The sequence below is a fragment of the Podarcis melisellensis genome (genome assembly GCF_964234715.1).
Source record: "Podarcis melisellensis genome assembly, chromosome: 13".
Classification (NCBI taxonomy): domain Eukaryota; kingdom Metazoa; phylum Chordata; class Lepidosauria; order Squamata; family Lacertidae; genus Podarcis; species Podarcis melisellensis.
Window position 1 is genome coordinate 32,457,077 of NC_138545.1, and position 18,915 is coordinate 32,475,991.

At 47.6% G+C, this 18,915-nt stretch overlaps 1 protein-coding gene across 9 annotated transcripts in view; it reads left to right on the top strand.

Moving 5' to 3' along the window:
* The window catches only part of SRCIN1 (SRC kinase signaling inhibitor 1), a 318,961-nt gene that overhangs the window by 157,681 nt on the left and 142,365 nt on the right, over window positions 1-18,915 (top strand). For all 9 annotated transcript variants that reach the window (XM_081885564.1, XM_081885563.1, XM_081885565.1 and 6 more), the window contains one exon: window positions 14,759-15,042. In XM_081885564.1, the coding sequence (XP_081741690.1) occupies window positions 14,782-15,042 (261 nt within the window). In that variant the 5' untranslated portion in view covers window positions 14,759-14,781. The remainder of the gene's footprint in view (window positions 1-14,758; window positions 15,043-18,915) is intronic.

Here is an 18,915-nt window from a genome sequence, read left to right on the forward strand (position 1 = left end):
AAAGAAAATCGTTCTCTTTAGCAGTCAGGAGAGCTGGCATGTTCCACCATCCGAGCGTGTAATTAGAGAGAAGGGAACTGCATGCTGATGCTTTAGCTGTTGGGGTTAAGAGGGAGGAAAGAGAGAGAGAGAGAAAGATAGAGCTCACAGTGTAGCCTTCTCCAGGAGCATTGCAGCACAGATTCCTAAGCAGATTCCTCAGGGAGAAATATTTCAACTACACACTCCGTCTCCCATCCCCTGCTGCTGATTTCCAGAAGGTCCACAGCAACCATTTTCTGTGCACTTAACCTGGGAGTTGGACCATTCAAACTCTGCAGAACTTACTTCTGAGTAGGCAGGCTAAGGACCAAGTTTCATTCTCCAGTATCTCCATGTAGGGCTTGCGTGGCGAGTTCCCGCCCCCCGCCAGGATAAATAAAGACACGAGACACCAAATTTAAGGTTAATTGGGCGAATTAGGCCACAACTTTATTGAATTCAGGAATGAGAGGCATTGGCATAGGCATTGGTCCTAACGACTATCCGGCTCCAGCCCATTTGCTGGAGACACAGGGAAGGGTTAACCTTATATCGGGGGAGACTCCCGTGAGGCACGTCGACTAGGAGCTCCCCCGGGTCACCGCTCTGGGGCGTGCCTTTGGCCCACACCTCCATAGGCTTCGGACAGGGCCACGCCCCCCGGGGTCCTTTAACGGACCACCCTTCGCTCGCTGGGGGGAGGTGATGGCGTTCCTCCCCCCCCCACATCCTCTTAACCCCTTCTTACCAATGCCTACCGCCAAATGCCGAGAAGTTGTGACGAGTTGCTACGAGGTAGGCGAAAAACCAAAAGGCCAGAAATTGCCAATTGGGAAAAATTCCTACCATGCCCCTTGCGGCGACAGACCGAAGTCCATAGCAAAGTCAAAGACCTACCTAAGCCTACTTAAAGGGAGGGAGGGTGGGAAAACGTGAGGGCGAGCCGGCGAAAAGAGGGCGAGCCCCCTCCGTGCCGGCTCTAAATAGGGCAAACCACGCCCCCCCAAACAGCCAGTGAATGGCTGGCTGGGGGGGGGGCTGGCCCGGCCGGGATTCCCCTGCTCTCGTGGGGGCTGGGACCAGCCCCCGCTCATGTGGGGTGGGCGTGAAGCCCGCAACCCCACCTCCTGGGCAGGCCGGAAGTGGCTTTGTGAGACAGCCCCACCCCCTGCCTGCCAGCCAGCCAGCCAGCCAGTGCAAGCTTTATTAAGGGTCAGACTTTGCCTAAGGCAGCTTCTTATGTTCCTATGTTGTGTGCTTTTAATTGGTGCTGTTGTTAGATGGATCAGCCTCACCTCCTGCAGTGCTGCATCAGGGTCATTGCCTGTCCTGGCCATGTGCTCTGAGCTACCATATATGCAGAGTTCTGATGTAGCCCAGCGGATAAAAAAGGCTGGAGTTGTGACTAGAAGTCCCGCTTCAGCAATGGACTTGGTGTTTCCACGCTCTGTTGTAAAATGAGGCTGAAACCTCTGGAGGTGAATTTGAGGTGGGGAGCAATCTAGGGATGCTAAATGATGGTCAGACTTTGAGATCCTTGCTTCTGTTCACTCTGGTCTGAAGATGCTGTAGCAGCAGGGAGTGAGGTCTAGAAGAGCCCTCTATGGCATAAGAGGCACTCTGCATGTGTATAAAAGCACCCTTTTCTGTTTAGGACATCACAGCATATCTTTCAGGATTGATATTTTACATTGGAGGGAAATTTCTGGGGCTAAGCCCTTGTAAAATGGACAGAGGGGGACATTTATTCTTGGGCGGTGCACAAATTTTGTGAATAAATAAAATAAATAAAACTGTGGTGCCTTGTGAGTCCCTCCTGCCCACCCAACAGAGCTAGATCAAAGCCATGTTGTATTTTTTTCACAGAAAGGCTCACTGTTTCACTGAAATAGGGGGGTGGGGGTGGAACGCAATGCAAATTCTGTAGTCAGAAAAACCAGTTTTGGCAAGTGAGGAGGATAAAATGGTGCAGATGTTTTCCATTATGCAAATGACATCTGATTGTGGACAGAATTACTCTTCAGCATCAGCAGAAGCGGTGATGGTTTACCGGAGATACTGATACCAGCGCTAGCTCTAGTACTTCTAAAGCTTTCCGTCTCGCTGCCCCTTAATCAACTCCCTTGTCTCTCTTTACATGCCTTCTTGCTCCGCTGCATTGCCCAAGATCATCTACTGTCAAATCTCTTTTGTCCGTTACGCCAAGACCTGCTTCCAAAGGACCTTCCCCTCTGTGTTGTCATCCTTGGGCATCTCCCCTCCCTCTCTTTGCTGCCTCCCCTGCTGTCTAAATTTAGACTGTAAACTCCTCGGGGCACGGACCTGTCTTTCCTACTTACGTTACTCTGTAAAATGCCATGGTGCAGTGATGGCATTATATAGCTCTCTTGCTTTATTTCATTTTTTTAAAAGCCAATGTCCAAAATTATATCATACTCTAGGAGCTGGGAACCTGTGGCTCCCATGATTCCTGACCATTAGCCAACGTGTTTGGTGCTCATAGGAGCCTCCATCCCTGGTCTAGGCAGAAATGCATCATTCCTGTATCCTGAGTGTACAGCATCTCGAACACTCTTGTCTTGCATAGGAATATAGGAAGGTGCTGTTGTGGACTGGTTGGACACAGAAAAATGGTGGAAGGAACCAGCTGGGGAACCACCAAAGGAAGAAGGCTCAGAGCCCAGGGAGTTGTGGTGGGACAATGTGATGAGTGGTCAGAGGTAGAAGAGAAAGAAGACTGGGAAGAGGAGGTGTTGGAAGCTGAAGAGGTAACTGGACTTAGTGAGCAGGGAAAGTCGGTAGCAGAGAGAAGTCCAGGATCAGAGGCAGAAGCTGAAGCCAGCAAGTGGGAGGAGAGAAGCCAAGAGGCTGAAATGAGTCAGGCGGGTGAAGAAGCGCGGGTGTCTTCCCCTCCTGCTGCAACAAGCTCCCCTCCCCACTTGTCTCCCAGATCCAGAGGAGGCATGAAAAGGGTGGAGGAGAGGTTGACTGCATGCAGGCACAGTCTCCAATTGCTTGGAAAAAACCCTGGGGAGGAGGGGACTTAGATGACTGTGAGGATGTGGAGCTGTGCTCATTAGGCCTGACACTCAGCCAAGTGAAGATTGTGTTTTTGCTAATAAAGAGTTAACTCCATCTTTGAACGGTGCAATTTGCTGCCAGCTCGCTCTTTGACAGCTGCCTTATAATGAGTCAGACCATTGGTCCATCTAGCTCAGTATCTCCCACATTGACTGGCAGTGGCTTTCCAGGGTTTCAGGCGGGGGCCTCTCTCTGCCCTTCCTGCAGATGTTGGGGATTGATCCTGGGACCCTTTACAAACAATGCATATGCTGTACCTCTGAGCCACATCTTCAGCTAAATGAGGGTATTTCACAAGGTCATTTGGGTCATTTGGCCTCCATGCATTCTAAAGGCTTCCAACTGGACATCTGTATTATCTGTTGACTCCTGTAGGGTCTTTAATTGATCAAACACATCATTCCTTACCTAATTGTAAAGCTACTTTTGGAGCCAAACTTAACTTTAAAAAGCTGGGTATAAATACATTAAATAAATGGTGTATAATTGCAAGTTGTAGCAGAAAGATCTCACCCGGTGTGTACACCAAGGAACCTCTGATTTTAAACCCCACATGAGTTTATTCAAACATGATCTTGATTAATGCTCTCATAATTAATTATGGAAACCAGCTGATACGCTTTTCTAGTAAAATAGGCTTTTTCTAGCAGTCTGAGTACCCCAGATTTCCTGTCTACAAAATATCAGCTTTCTGTATTATTTGCAGAAATACCTGAATGACATTGATACATCCTCATTGAGGAGATGGAGTGAGTAAGCGAGGATCAAGCATTGGTAGATAGGAAACTACTTAGTCCCATCAGTGTGATGGGATGGATGGTGGTGAATGTCCCTTCTGACACTCCTTCACTCCCTCGCATCCTCTGATCACTATGGCTCTCTCGGTACCTCTCCCTTGATCTATTCTGATGCTTTAGTGGGCTGTGGAGAGCAGCTTCATACATGAGTATGAAGCAATTTCCAAACCTTCTTGACAGATGAGAAGGTGAAGCATGCCACTGGGACAGGAAATGAAAGAGACATTTGAGCGACATTGTCACAATCAAAACCACTCAGCCTCTGCCCACGCTCCCATTTCTTCTGCATCCAATGGTTTGGGAAATGGTGTGTGACAGTTTGAGATCCAAGTGATACGGAGAATCCGGACAGTGGGAGGTCTGCAGGAGTCAACAATCCTTCCAGATGCCCTCCTCACTGCGCATTCATGATGACTTGCGCTCCTGATGCTATTGGGGCACTTCTATGCAATCCTGTTCTCAAGACTGATTGTGCCTGCAAATTTTTTTCGAATGGTCACACTGCTTCCCTTCCGTCGAATGCATATCCTGCAGCTTCCTGCTGAAATACTGTAACTTTTCGGACCACAAACATTTGGGGTCAGGGGGCGGAGGACATCCTGCTTTTATTGGGCTATAGCCCCACTAAACAGCAGAAAGGGCCTCAAAGTAATTTCGGTGCCCAACAGCTAATAAAATGGAGTGATGTTTCGAAGCCCAACAGCTAATAAAATGGAGCGATGTGTGGATGGTCCATTATAAATCCTAGGTAAAAGGTAAAGGACCTCAGATGATTAAGTCCAATTAAAGGTGACTGTGGGGTTGCAGTGCTCATCTCGCTTTCAGGCTGAGGGAGCCGGTGTTTGTCCACAGACAGCTTTCCGGGTCATGTGGCCAACATGACTAAACTGCTACTGCACCACTAGTGCACTAATAGTGCACCTGTGACATGTTGCAGAAGGAACTTGCCAAATAAATATAACACACACACTACTCTGGAGGGGGCTAAGGTACGATGTGCTGAATGGGACAGAAAGGATCTGGGAGCTGCATTCAAATTCCTTCCTGCTTCTCTGGCTTAGGTGCTGTTGGCAGCTTCTGAATTAGCGGCCCACCTGCCAGGCGACACTTTGCTTTGTGAGGCTATTTATTTACCACCCACCCCAGGATGCCAGCTTTGCTGCTATTTCTGATTCTTTATCTCGTGAGCAGCTGGGCGCCAATTTCTGAGCCAGCTGGGCCAATGGGCATCACTGCAGATAGCTCTTGAGAAAACTGCTTACCTTGTGAATTTTTTTTTTATTAAAAATACTAGTGTCAACTCATTCCAGCCACAGGGAATAAGCAGAGTCAAGAGTGATTCTTCTTCTATTTCTCCCCACCTCCCCCAATTCCTGACTCCATCCCAAACATCTGGCTGTGGGCTTTGTGTCAGATTTGTAGCTCCTTATGTGTGTGTATATTTGCAGTTGCCCCCCCCGCCCCATCATCCGCAAAGCCCCAAAGTGCAGCAAACTATAGCTATGAAAAGCAAAGTGCAAGGCAACTTGCTGTGCTTTTAACATTTTCAAAAAGAGATGAAGGGAAAGCTAGTCTGAAAGGGCCTCAAATCACAGAAGCTGCATTTGTGGAAGGTGCAGAAACTCAAGGAAGCATTAATGCTGATGAGTGACATAGCATAGAGTTAAGATAGCAGGGCTTTTGTTTGGCTTTCCCCCATGGAGTTCAAGCTTTTTTAAAAAACAACAACACACACACACAAAGTGAATTGCTGCTTCTAATGTGTACGCTCATCCCACTTCCACTTGTGGTAAGCAGGCTTGGCAAGTTTGTGCTGTAGGGTGGCCACTGAGCCAACGCCAGGAAAGAAGAAATGCATCACCCAAAAAGGAAGACAGACAAGGACACATTAGCATAAAATCTGCATATATTTCATCATGGGCTGGTTGATGCATAGGGATAGTTTGTCAGGGACCCAGGGGAGATTCCAGGGGGATATAGAGAGTCCTGGGGAGGAACCAAGTGGGTGTGTGGGGTTCTCAACCTGTTCTCTCAACCCGCCATCCCTGTGGCACGAGCCACAAGCCCCGCCTCCCTCTCCATAGCCATTGGAGCCTATTTTTGACGCTTCTGTGGTGCGTTTTGTGCTGTCAGATACTGGCAATAGCCACGCCTCTCCAGGGGGACACGTTCCTCCTGCCCCATCCATCTGCCAGAGGGCAGAGACACCTTCCCTACCAGCTATGTCCAGGAGAAACAAAAAGACAGGCAAACGGGTGCTGCAGGTGCCTCCTTCTAGGCAGCGTGTGTGATCGCTTGCTAAGGAGTGGAAACTCTTGCTGAACTAAGTTGAGCCCGCCCCATTCCTTTATAGAGGATAGCATGGGGTGTATTGTTGTTGGATCAGTGCCTTCACTTTGGGTAGTTAGATTTCCTGCCTTTGTGCATCCGTACCTGCTCGCCTGTGCCGTAGACCAGTGTGCCTTAGACCAGTGATTTTCATAATGTACTACACCAAACTAAACATGGCATTTTTGGAAAAGAATCCTGATTTGAGTTCTTGATCTTTGGCAACTGGGACTCAGGGCATTTTAATATACATGTATAGATGTGTGCTCTGGTCCAGGGGGTCACGAAGAGTTGGATACAGCTAAACAACAACATAGATGCAAATTTGGATCAAGTTTAAGGTAAAGGTAAAGGGACGCCTGACCATTAGGTCCAGTCATGACCGTGTCGCGGGGATTCGAACCACCAACCTTCTTATTGACAAGTCCTAGGCTCTGTGGTTTAACCCACAGCGTGTTATCATTTAAATAGAAATAAAAAGAATTTCACCATAGTGGGCAAGCAATACTGCGATCAGATGGCCTGTGCACCTGCCCAGGTGCAGCTCACTGTTGATGGGAACTTCAAGGCTCCTCTTGCTTTCCCATCTTAGGGTTCTGTATCTTTAAACTGGGCTTGGTTCGGTCCATCCTTAAAGTAGAGTATTGTCCCTAGGAAATGTGGCCATCTGGTTGTGCAGTTACCTGCTTTTAGACTCTGGACTTAATGGTCTCACAGGAACCTGCTCTTTGGATGTTACTTCATTGCTTCAAATGGTTTTACAGGGAGCCTCTCTTTTTATGAGCACGTGTATGTCTTTATTACTTCAAGATGTGATAAACCAGCCCCTTTGCATTTGGGGATCCTCCCATTCATTCTGCTGATTTTCTACTTTGGATTTTCAGCTCCAGACACGGCTGGGTTTGTGTATTGTTTTAGAAACCTTTTGGACCAAAGGTGGGTATTGGCAACTGCCCATAAATTTTACAGATTGTTCATGTTTGGGGAACATAATCAGCAGTAATCCAGTGTTAGTGAAGGCATAGTGGAGCGTCTTTCATCTTGTCTCAGAAAAGGTGGTATACTGTGGAGGAGAGCTAAGAACCAAACTAAGCGTGGTTACTTCAGGCCTGTGTGTTTAAGGCTGTGTGTACACTATACCTTTAAAGCACATTTGAAACATTTCCCTCCTTAAAGAATTGTGGGCATTGTTGTTTGTTAGTTTGCCAGGAATTCTAACTCTGTGAGAGGTAAATACCAGCAAGTGCTGGGAGTGGCGGCATGTCTGAAATCCTGGAGAGTCGCTTTCCGTCTGCGTGGACAATAGTGGTCCAACTTGGTATAAGGCAGTGGATTTCCTACTGCATTGGCAGCTGGTTGAACTAGACGCCCTTTGAGGTCCCTTCCAGCCATACTGTTGTTGTTGGTATCCATCTGTCTTGGGAGACAACGGAGGAGTGCACCTTTGGGAGTGAAATTGTAGAAAGCGCCTGCTGAGGCTGTAGAGACCTATAGGGGAGAGACATGTTTTGTTCCAGCTGGGGCAGATGAAGGCGTCCGGTTGTGCTGCTGCAGATGCACCATGACATTTCTCTGTGCTCCTCACAGCAGTCATTCCTCCTCTGCTTACTGCTATGGATGCATTACCTGATTGTCTGTCTCCAGGCACTGTTATTGTCTGTGAGAGATTCCCACACGGTGGGGTTGGTGTCAGCCTTCATGCCACATTTGCAGGCATCTTTGTAACACAGAGTTGGTTTGCCAATGGGTCTTGTGCCTGAAGCCAGCTTCCTGTAGAGCATGTCCTTGGGCATCCTGCCACCTTCCATACTGTGCACATGACCAAGCCAGCATGGACATCGCTGAGACAGGAGCAAAAACATGGGCATGGGAGGGTTCGGCTCCCGCCTTGAACCCAGCCATGCTGCACTTCCTGTTGCCCTACTCCACTCCATCTCTGCTTTATAAAGGTTTGCATTGAGTCTGCTGCCATCTAATCTAGTTTGTCCCTAAGAGAATCCCAGTAAGTATGTTTCAAAAATAGTTTTTTTGGAGACTGAAATCATTCTGAAAGCTAATAACAATCTCCCTTCTTACCTTACTGACCTGTTGAACAATAATTGCAAGGGGACAAGATGCACAGGATCACTGTGATCTCAATAAACCCTTTTGGTGTCCAATTTGTTTTGCCCCACTGATGTGGTAAATAGCTGGACTGTCCATAATTTGTCAGGTTAAAAAGTGGCAACCCTATTTTCAACTCTCTTAAAGAGCTATCATCTGTCTCCTGTGTTAATTGACGAGGGCCATTTCATAGAGTGCCAGTGATTTAGTTTCTAAGGCACTCCTCTCCCAGGGTGTAACAGAGACATGGAAGTAGGGTGATAAAAGTGACAGGGATTTAGAGCTGTTCATAAAAGCAAGGCATGCATCAAGACTGGAGGGAAAGTAGTAGCAACGACTTAGTAGTTCCTTCTCACTTTGAGAAAGTTCTGTAGCTCAGTGAAAGAGCATCTGTCTTGCATGCAGAAGGTCCGGGTTCAATTCCCTGGCATCTCCAGGTAGGGCTGGGAGGAGGGACCCCTGCCTGAAACCCCAGAGAGCCTCTGCCAGTCTGTGTAGGCAATACTGGCCTGACCCATGGCAATGACTGGTGGACCCATGACCTGACTCTGTATGAAGGCAGAGGTAGTCATCCTGTGCCTGGTTTGTACTACTTTGGGCTGCAGTGATTTGGTTTAGGCCAACTACTAGCTCTCAAACTAACCTACCTCGCAAGGTTGCTCTGAAGCTAAAATGGGGAGGAGCAAAATTATGTAAGCCACCCTGAACTCCTTAGAGGAAGAGTGGGGTAAAAATATAAATACACATGTGCAAACACACACAACTTCCCAAAAAGGGAGGTCAATGAATTCGAGCAGTGGTTTTCAACCAGTGTGCTGTAGCACCCTAGGGTGCCTTGAAGGATGGTTAGGGGTGCCACAGGCAACACTGCCCTCTGTCCTTTTTCCCTTCCCTCCCTCCTCGGATGCCCTCTCACGTCTCTGCCTCCCAAAGGCTTTCACAGCTGTTTATTGCAGCAGCCCTGGCTGTAAGATCCACAGGCAAATGGTGCCTCTGGATGGCACCTCGCTTTGGGGCGAAAGGATGGCAACAGCAGCTTCCCGGAGGGCTCCCAAGGAGAGGGGAAAGGAGAAGAGGGTGAGGGAACACTCCACACGGGAGGGTGTTTGAAAAGGGGTGAGAAACTGGCAGCTCTGTAGGCAAGGGGTGACATAACTGGGCTCCTGAGCCCCACAGGGGTGCTGCAGAAAAATGTAGTTGGTTCATGTAGCCATGGACTCAAAAAGGTTGAAAACCTCTGCATTAGGGCAAATAGGGTACTGCCCCACCAACCTCAGTACTGCCCTCAGCCAGCCCCCACATGCCTGCCTTCTTGCAACCAGTCCATGAATTGTCCCTGGCTGTCAGCTTCCTCCTCCTCCTTAGCATCAGTGTTGCGCTTGTACAACTCAGCAAAGAGAAGATGGGGACTAATCTGGAGTCATAGGAATGTAGAGTGGGAAGGGACCCCAAGGGTCATCTTGCCCAATCCCTTGCAATGCAAAGAATCCCTGACAGGTGGTCCTCCATCCAAACACTGCTCAAAAGCCTCCAGTGAAGAAGAGTCCAGATTTTGCTGTCAGAAAGTTTTGCATGACTTTTAGTCAGAATCTCATTTCTTGTAACTTGACTCCATTGGTTTGGGTCCCACTCTCTGGAGTAGAAAACAAGCTTGCTCCATCTTCCCTGTGGCAGCCCTTCAGATACTTGAAAATGGGTGTCATATCACCTCTCCATCTTCTCCTAGACTGAGTTGGCTCCACCTGCCATTGACTATGCCTGTCATTGGATTTGGTTCCACCTAATTTTGGGTTCTCTTTTTGCTTCCCTACCACTGTTCCCAATGGACACCAGCCGTCATTGCTCCTGAAGGATTATTTTGAATGGTGTGAAATGATGTTCTTCGTGCCTGCTTTCCATGAGGTGTTTGTATTTGCCAATAAAAAGACACTCCTTCCAAGGAATAAATGGGATTGTTTACTGTGTAGGCATTAAAAATGTGTGCTGGGGGTGTCAGATGTGACATAATTCGGAGTGGGAGTTTGCAGTAGAGTGACAAATGGTGACAAGCAGGAATTATGATGGCTTGGAGCTGTGTCTTGCATCAGTCTGAAGGGCTTCAAATTGTGGCCTCTCTTTCTATACAGGAAGTTTAGGTAATAGGGTGCTGCATAGAATGTGTAAAAGCCAGGCATTTCTATGCCCACACATCCCTCCTTCTAGGCAAGCAAGGGGCATTTCCAGTGTCCAAGGACACATTCCATCATGAAAAAAGCTCTTAAGGAAGGACCAGAGCAGAGCAACTGAGGGGTGCGGCCTGGAGAGAACCCCAAGGGCCAAATTGAAACCCTTGGAGGGCCATATTTATCTGTGGACTAGAGGTCCAACATGTGTACTGGGACTAGGAGGGTGACAGCCAGGGAGCCAGAAAGGTAGAGCTAGGAGAGGTGGTTTGAGGACAGCCGTGTTGAAGATGTGGGCCTTCAGGAGAGGAACTTTTCAGGTGCCAAGATTGCCAGCGCATCCCATCAGCAAACGCAACCTGCCATACCACAACCTGTCCTTCAGGTAGATTTAGAATATTGGACCCAGTTTGGACATGTTTAACTTTGCTGGTGGGCAGGGGGCACAAAGTGTGATGCCAAGCTGCATCCATAGCCATTTCCTCCCTTGATCTTCCTCAGAGTAGCACTTCAAAGGTGGTAAGAAGATGCTTTCCCTAAAATGGCAATAAAATGAAATGAAATCTGCAGCTGAGAGCTCAGCTGAGCTGATCTTCATTTTTACTGCCTTGTTAAATCTCTTTTTAATTTTTTTCAACACTAGTTTTCTTCCACCACCCCACCCATTCTTTCCAGATAACAAGAACCCATAAAGTATTTTTATGGAGGAGAAAGCTTGTCTTTCCTTTGCCAATCTCTAGAGCCATCCGTACACTCCACTGCTTATTACAGCTCTAACTGAAGCCGTATATTATTGCAAAATGGCCATCTTGACGTGGCTCAGCCCATAACTGGGACTGTGCCATTTTCAGAAGGCAGAGTCAGCAACCTCAAGAGCAGGACCTTGTGGATTCTGTGATTATTGAGCATTTGCAAAGAATGTGGAGTTATCAGGGAAATCAACGTGTCTGATAGATTTAAGAACATAAGGGTTGCTTCTGCTGGCTCACAGAAATACTGCATTAGCTGCTCAGTATTCTGTTGATTTACGCTGGTCAGCCCGTTTTAAGTTACACTCAGCTTAGACTCTTTTCACTTGGTGGTTGGTAGAAAACTACTGATGCTGCACACAGAAGTTTTACTTCTGGTTACCAAAGGAAGTAAAAAATAAGGAGGAGAACTGAATTGATCAGTACAAAAACCAGAGAGAAAACAACTCTTCCCCCACCCCACCCCCAAGAAGAGCGCCAATAAAAATTGGCATTCTGATTTTTGGAGGGGTTTCAAAGGAAGTATGTGGCTAATGATACAACTACTACCCTTTTTTGTCATGGGAGGCTCAGAGCAATGTTCTTCCTGTTGGTGGTCCCCAGATGTTGTGAGACTACAACTCATGGGAGCTGTAAACAAGCAACATCTGGGGACCCATGGTGGAAGAACATGAATTTAGAAGATGCCACAGTCAGAAAGCTAGACAATACTGTTAACTGTTTCTTTTAAATCAGAACAGAACAGCTACTAGAAAGTCCTGATTCTACCCAGATACAACCATGTCTATACGACGCTATCCAGACATTTGCCAGTCTTGCAGGCCTGTTTTCCATGGGTCACCCTGATCCTATCAAAGCTTGCCTCTGCTAGAGAAAGTATGATTTCCATGCCAGTGACTATAGAGGGAAAGTCTGATGTAGTGTTGGAACTTCAGGAGTTAGTCTTTGCCTTCAGCTAAGCAGGTGTTATCCTTTATGAAGACCACTAATTTATGGGTACTGTTGATCAGGCATGTCTAACTTCTTCTGCATTATTGGAATCCACTCTATTCCAGACACCATCTTTGGGGCCAGAAATGTATTTTGCCATACAAACTGATCCTCTCATGAAGGGTCAGACTCCATGGTCTTATAGCAGTAAGGGATTCACAGTTCTTTTATTTATAAAATCATTTATAGGCTGGGGTTTTTTTTTAATAGCTCTTCTAAAGACATGTAAAATACAGTTCAGAAGCAAAACAATCAATTTATATGGCAGCAGCACACTATTTTAAAAGCATATGCCACTTTAAAATAAATAAAACAGCAACATGAGTTACAATAGATAAGCTAGGTAAGCATTCTAAAACAACTCTCTTGACTTAAGCTCATAAGAAACCTACATTAGAAAGAAGCAGCCCTAATTAGTGTGCTTTTAAAACCTGCTTAAAGATGTAAGGCCTCTCCAGACGTCCTCTTCGTTGTGCATTCATGATGATATGTACTCATGATATTAGACAGGCCATATGCGACCCTGATTTCAATATTATTTGCTTGCGCAAAAGTTTTGAGTCGGTTATACGACTTCATTTCCAATCTGTGCATATCCTGCAATTTCCTTTTGGAATCCTGTAACTTTTCATACCGCAAATGCGTTTTTTGGGGTCCCACTTACTGTTGCGCTATAGCCCCTCTGGACAGCAAAAATGTGGTAGCATTGGGGGACGCGTTGCAGAAGAACTAATAAAGCAGAACAAGTCCACCGCTACTGTGTGAAGAACATACTGCTGAATATACCTATGAGAAAACACCGGTCTGGAGGGCTCCTTGCAGAGCTGAGGTCATCCCCTTCAAGCCATTGGCTGAGTTGCTGTGATGTCATAGAGTACAGTATTCATAAATATTTTAACAGCTGCAGGAGGGGAAATTGACAAAGGGAAGATTATTTTTCTGCATAAAATACATGGGGCAGAATATAGCTGTCCCATACTTCATATGGAGCATTTAAGCTAGTGTGATTGGTTATGGAAACAGCATCATGGGACTATTTAGGAATGTTTACAGTGCAGTTAGCTGGTGTGTGGTGGGGAGGTGGAGTTTGCTTCCTTGGATGTGAGCGTTGTTGGCCTATTTTACTGATGGTAATGAATCAAGATGTCTGAAGGGACACGAACCTTTTGGGAACCAGGCTGTGCTGCTGTTCTTTCCTTTCATGGGGCAGGCGTCAGAAGCGGAAGCTCCCTTCTCCAGTTTTCAGGTGTTCTAGCTATTCCTGAGCTTCAGAGCGATGTTCCACAAAAATTCCTCCCTCCTCCCCCATGAACCAACCTGCACCTCATTTCCGTTTTCTTTCAGTTCCTTTATGTCCGTATTTACTGTTGCAGAATGTTCGTCTGTCTTTGTCCCTCTGTCTGCCTCTGCTTGAGAGCAGGGGCACCTAGGCTGTCATCCCCATTGAGGTCTCATGACTGTCTTATGTTTGATTTTAGCCCCCCCGGGGGGGGGCAGATTTGATGTCTCTGTGGTACCTCCCACCCCCAGTTGTCGTCTTGATATGATATGTTTATGTCTTGTCTGTCTTCCGGATTACGGCCTCTTTTCTGCCCCTCACCCCACCCCCAAGCACGCCCCCTTTGTCCCCTTTGCACTGAGAAACCCCCTTGAAATCACTTTGGAATAAAAAGTGATTGGAATGGACTTCCCTCCCATCTCCCCATCTCTTACCTACCTCTGTCATGCCCCTGTAAAGACCGAGATCTACCTGCCCCTTCCTTCAAGAGTCTGAACGTTTTTGTGGCCTTGTTCTGAGGCTGATCAGTGGGAAGAGAAAGCTGTAGCAAAGTTGCCACCAATGAGTAATGGAGGCTGGTCCACATAGGGCAGGCTTCCTCAACCTCATCCCTCCAGATGTTTTGAGACTACAATTCCCATCATCCCTGACCACTGGTCCTGCTAGCTAGGGGTCATGGGAGTTGTAGGCCAAAAACATCTGGAGGTTGAGGAAGCCTGACATAGGGCAAATGGGGCACTTCCCCACCAACTTCAGTCTGCCCCTACTTGCCTGCCTACCTAATTATATCCATTCCAGGGGAGTGGCCCTGGCTGTCAGCATCGTTAGTACCCACATTGCCCTGTAAAACTCAGTAGGATGGAGGATGTACACAAAGCTAGAATGTGTTGGCTGCACCTGTCATTGGCTCTAGCTCCCCCTACTGTTGGCCTCCCTGCCTTCCAACCTACCAGTTCCAACAGGCACCACAGCCAAAGGGAAAATCCTGCTGGTTTCTGGATGGGACTGTTCTTTCCCTATCCCAAAAAGACGGTCATGCAATGCTGAAGACTGATCAGCACTTCATTCTAAGATAGCCTCTGATTGCCTTCTTTCTCCCTACCCTGCCCACCCCTTTTTGAGAAAGCTCTCCCACTCCTTCCTATAGAGCCAACATCCCTGGTCTTCTTTCTGCCCTGTGAGGTAAGTAGAAAGGTACCCTGACTCCCTCTCTTGTTTCTTCCTTCCCTTCTCTCCCAATCCGTGTAGATCCCGAGAGGACCAGCGCCCACATGATCTCAGCAGACGATGCAGAATATCCACGGGAATACCGGACCCTGGGCAATGGCACACGCCGATTCTCCAACGTAGGCCTGGTGCACACCTCGGAGCGCCGGCACACGGTCATCGCTGCCCAGAGCCTGGAGGCCCTGACAGGGCTCCAGAAGTCTGAGATGGAACGGAAGCGAGATGCCTTCATGGACCACTTGAAGAGCAAATACCCCCAGCATGCTTTGGCCATCCGAGGACAGCAGGAGAGGATCCGGGACCAGGTAAGAGCTGCCTTTCTTTTTTCAATCAAGTTCCTCTCTCAACACTCACAATGTTTTCTTTCTCTGGGTTCATGGCTTAACATAGGCAAGATGCAAATTTCCCAATTAGGACTCTTTCAGTCCTCCTTACCCACTTAGATCAGGATCAAATGAGGAAATTAATCTGGTATGTGTAGCATTCTCCTCCTGATTCCTTAAATCTGGGATGGGGAACCTAGGGCCTTCCAGAGGTTGTTTGATTACAAATCCCATCACCCAAGCCAGCATGGCTGATGGTCAGGGATGAAGGGAACTGTAGTCCAGCAACATTGGGAAGACCACAACTTCCCAGTCTTTGCCTTAAAGCCATGGGACTTATTCAGGTGACACCGTTCTGGCAACATGTGGTGTGAAGCGGGACTTTGGAGATCTTTATGGAATAGCCAAGACCTTGGTCCTGCTTCTCAAGGAGACATGTCTAGCTGTATTATAAGTTTAAGTACACATTTCAGGTCTGATCAAAATTGTATACTAAGCCGTCTTGAGGGATTACAGATCACAATAAGGCACTGGAGATACCCGATAAGGAATTGTCAAGCATCATCATGAAACGCCCATTTCCCAGGTCCTTTTGTGGAAGCCATAGTAGAAACTGGTTTGGTTTCAAACACATTTAAATTGGTAATATAGATCTTGTGTTCTGGGATGCTGCACAAGACCCTTTCATTTTTGTAAGACAGCCTTTTATTTTTGGTAATTCTTATTCTGCAAGATTATATAAACTGGTTTGTATGTTTTCTTACACAATGCCATTATTACGTAGATACTAGCTACCCAACCTCCATGAAACTCAGGCTTTAGGTTGCAGCTTTTTGGATCATTGCCACCAGCAAATTGGTGGCTAGTTAAGGGTAAAGGAAAGCAAATACCTTTTATTGGTTTTATTCAACTTCTGCAGTCCTCTGCAATGAGTCTCATGACAACCTAAGGCAGGGGTTTTCTTATCTTTTTGAGTCCACGGTGCCCTTGACCAAACACATTCTTTCTGTGGCTCCCCTGTGGAAGCCACTTATACTGGGGTTCCATTACAGGAAGTGCGTAAGTGGGGATTCCCCCGTTCCGCGCCCGCCCTGCCCTGTTGAGAGTGGAGGGGGAGGAGGGAGAGAATCAAATCTGGAATATGATTGGAAGACAGAAAGCAAGAGGAGCAGCAGGACTCGGGCTGGGGAGAGAGATAGAGAAATAGATCAAGAGAGATTTGCAAATATGAAGGAAGGATGGCTGACGTGAAGAGGGGTAGAGAGGGGAGGGCCCTCCTGCAGCACCCCTGGCCAATTGTTAAATTATCCAAGGGTGCAGAGGTTGAAAACCTCTGACCTCATCTTGCCAACCTTGCCAACCTCTGGAGCTGGCCATTCAGTGCCTGCACAGTGTTGCTGTGCCAAGCATAGCAGTGTGGCACTCCCTCCGGTGCTGAGCATGTATAGGTGTCAGTGAACACTGCAAATATAACATTCTAGGCCAAAGGTATTCAGCCTTTTTGAGTCCACAGTTCCCTTGACCAACTACATCCTTTCTGCGGCACCCCTGTGGGGCTCAGGAGTTATGTCACCCCTTGCCTCCAGAGCTGGCAGCCTCTTACCCTTTTTTGAACACCTTCCCTTGTGGAGGGTTCTCTCAGCCTCTTCTCCTCTCCCCTATCCTTGGGAGTCCTCTGGGCAGCCGCTGCTGCCACCCCTGGTCTCTGAGCTGCTTCCCTGCCCCAAAGAGAGGTGCCTCCTTACACTGCCCCACAGAGGCCTGGGAAGCACTCCCTGGCCAGCCCCAGAGGCACCATTCACCATTCAGCTTGTAGCCAGGGCTGCTGCAATGAACAGCTGTGCAAGCCTTTGGGAGGCAGAGACTCAAGACGGCATCAGAAGGAGGGAGGGAAGGACAGAGGCCAGTTGCCTGCGGCATTCCAAGGTGCCTTGGTACACTGGTTGAAAACCACTGTTCCAGGCAGTGCCAGTCTTTGCAGCAAGAGCTGCAGATATGACCCTAAGGCTTAGTACATGGTATCAAACAATAGATGTACAGTGACTAAACATCCAGATTTAGTACTCTGAAAAGTATACCTATATTCAAAACCTGGGGAGGCTAACCTGTGGCCTTTCATCATAATCACCACCACCACCATCCTACTTTATTTATTATTTATATCTCGCCCATCTGGCTGGGTTGCCCCAGCCACTCTGGCCATCTCCAGCCACTCTGCCTGTCATTGGCTCGGGCTCCTCCTACTGTTCATATGGGATACGGGTGGTGCTGTGGTCTAAGCCACTGAGCCTCTTGGGCTTGCTGATCAGAAGGTCGGCAGTTTGAATCCCCACGGCGGGGTGAGCTCCCGTTTCTCTGTCCCAGCTCCTGCCAACCTAGCAGTTTGAAAGCACTCCAGTTCAAGTAGATAAATAGGTACTGATGTGGTGGGAAGGTAAACAGCGTTTCCCTGTGCTCTGGTTTCTGTCACAGTGTCCCATTGCACCAGAAGTGGTTTAGTCATGCTGGCCACATGACCCAGAAAGCTGTCTGTGGACAAATGCTGGCTCCCTCGGCCTGAAAGCGAGATGAGTGCCACAACCCTATAGTTGCCTTTGACTGGACTTAACCGTCCAAGGGGCATTTACCGTTACCTTTACTGTTCATATGTTGTTGGGGCTCCAATTCCCATCAGTCCCAGCCACAGAGCTAGCTCTGTCATTAGGCAGACTGAGGTGACTGAAGCCCCCAAGGCAGTAGTCCTGTAGACACTCCGCGGCAGGCACAGAAACCGCACCAGTATCGGCTGAAATCATGCAAGAACTTGTGTAGTTCAGCCAAATTTTGCAATTGGTGGAAGATAGTTTTGTATAGCTGAATTTGATGTGTAAGAAATGAAATCCCACCAAACAGCCTTAGAAATGCATTCTTTATGCTTAGAAACGTGTAATTTGTGAGCCATTTTCCCTGTGATGGCCAGAGCTCACACATTCTTGTCCCGCAACAAGAGATTTGAGTCCTGTAGTGCCTTCCGTTTCTGGAACAGATGCTTAAGTGCTTGTAACACAAACTGTTAGGAATTAGTCGTGTGAGAGCTGAAAAATACACGTCTCGTTTTGTGCCAGGTGTGTGAGAGAATGGCACTTCTTTAGAGGCACCTGTTCTGCATGCAGGCTCAGCGCTGTGAGTAATGTGCCTGTGATCACCTGCAGATCACTTTCGACTCCCTCCTGTTGCCTAATGACTTGAAACTCAGCACAGAGCAGCCTTGCCGAAAGCCAGATTCTCAAGCTCTCCTGGGCTTTTGTCTCCTTTCCCCAGTAGCAGTGATATTTCCACATTCGGGCTTTTATTTGATCCAGGGTTCAACTTAGGAACCTCTTTTCAGATCTAAGGTTCAGTCCTATGACCTGGATAGTGAAGTCTTAATGTAGTTGCACAGCTATTTCTTGCCTGATATATTAAGGCCAAATCTCTCAGCTGCTACTAGTTTCAAAGGTCAGGTTAGCATTTATTTCCCAAGGGAGTGAGTGGGCGGGGATTAGAGTGACCCGGTGAAAAAGGGAAAGGGGACTCCTGCACCTTTAATAGTCCAGTAGAACAGAGAATTTCAGCTGATAGTTTGCCACATTGAAAGAAACTACAGTCACAAACCGTGGCTTCACTCCTGGCAGCGTGGCACAGCAGGAGTGTGGAAGGACCATGACATGCCCACGATTTTCAGCCCCCATTTAAACCATAGTTAAGCATAGCTATGGTTTAAAGGGATGTGTGGATGAGACCAATTTGTATCCCAGGTTCATTTATATGGATTGGGGGCGGGTGGGCAGAATCGTGGTTAGAGAAGTAATAAATGAACCGGCATCAGGGTTTCAC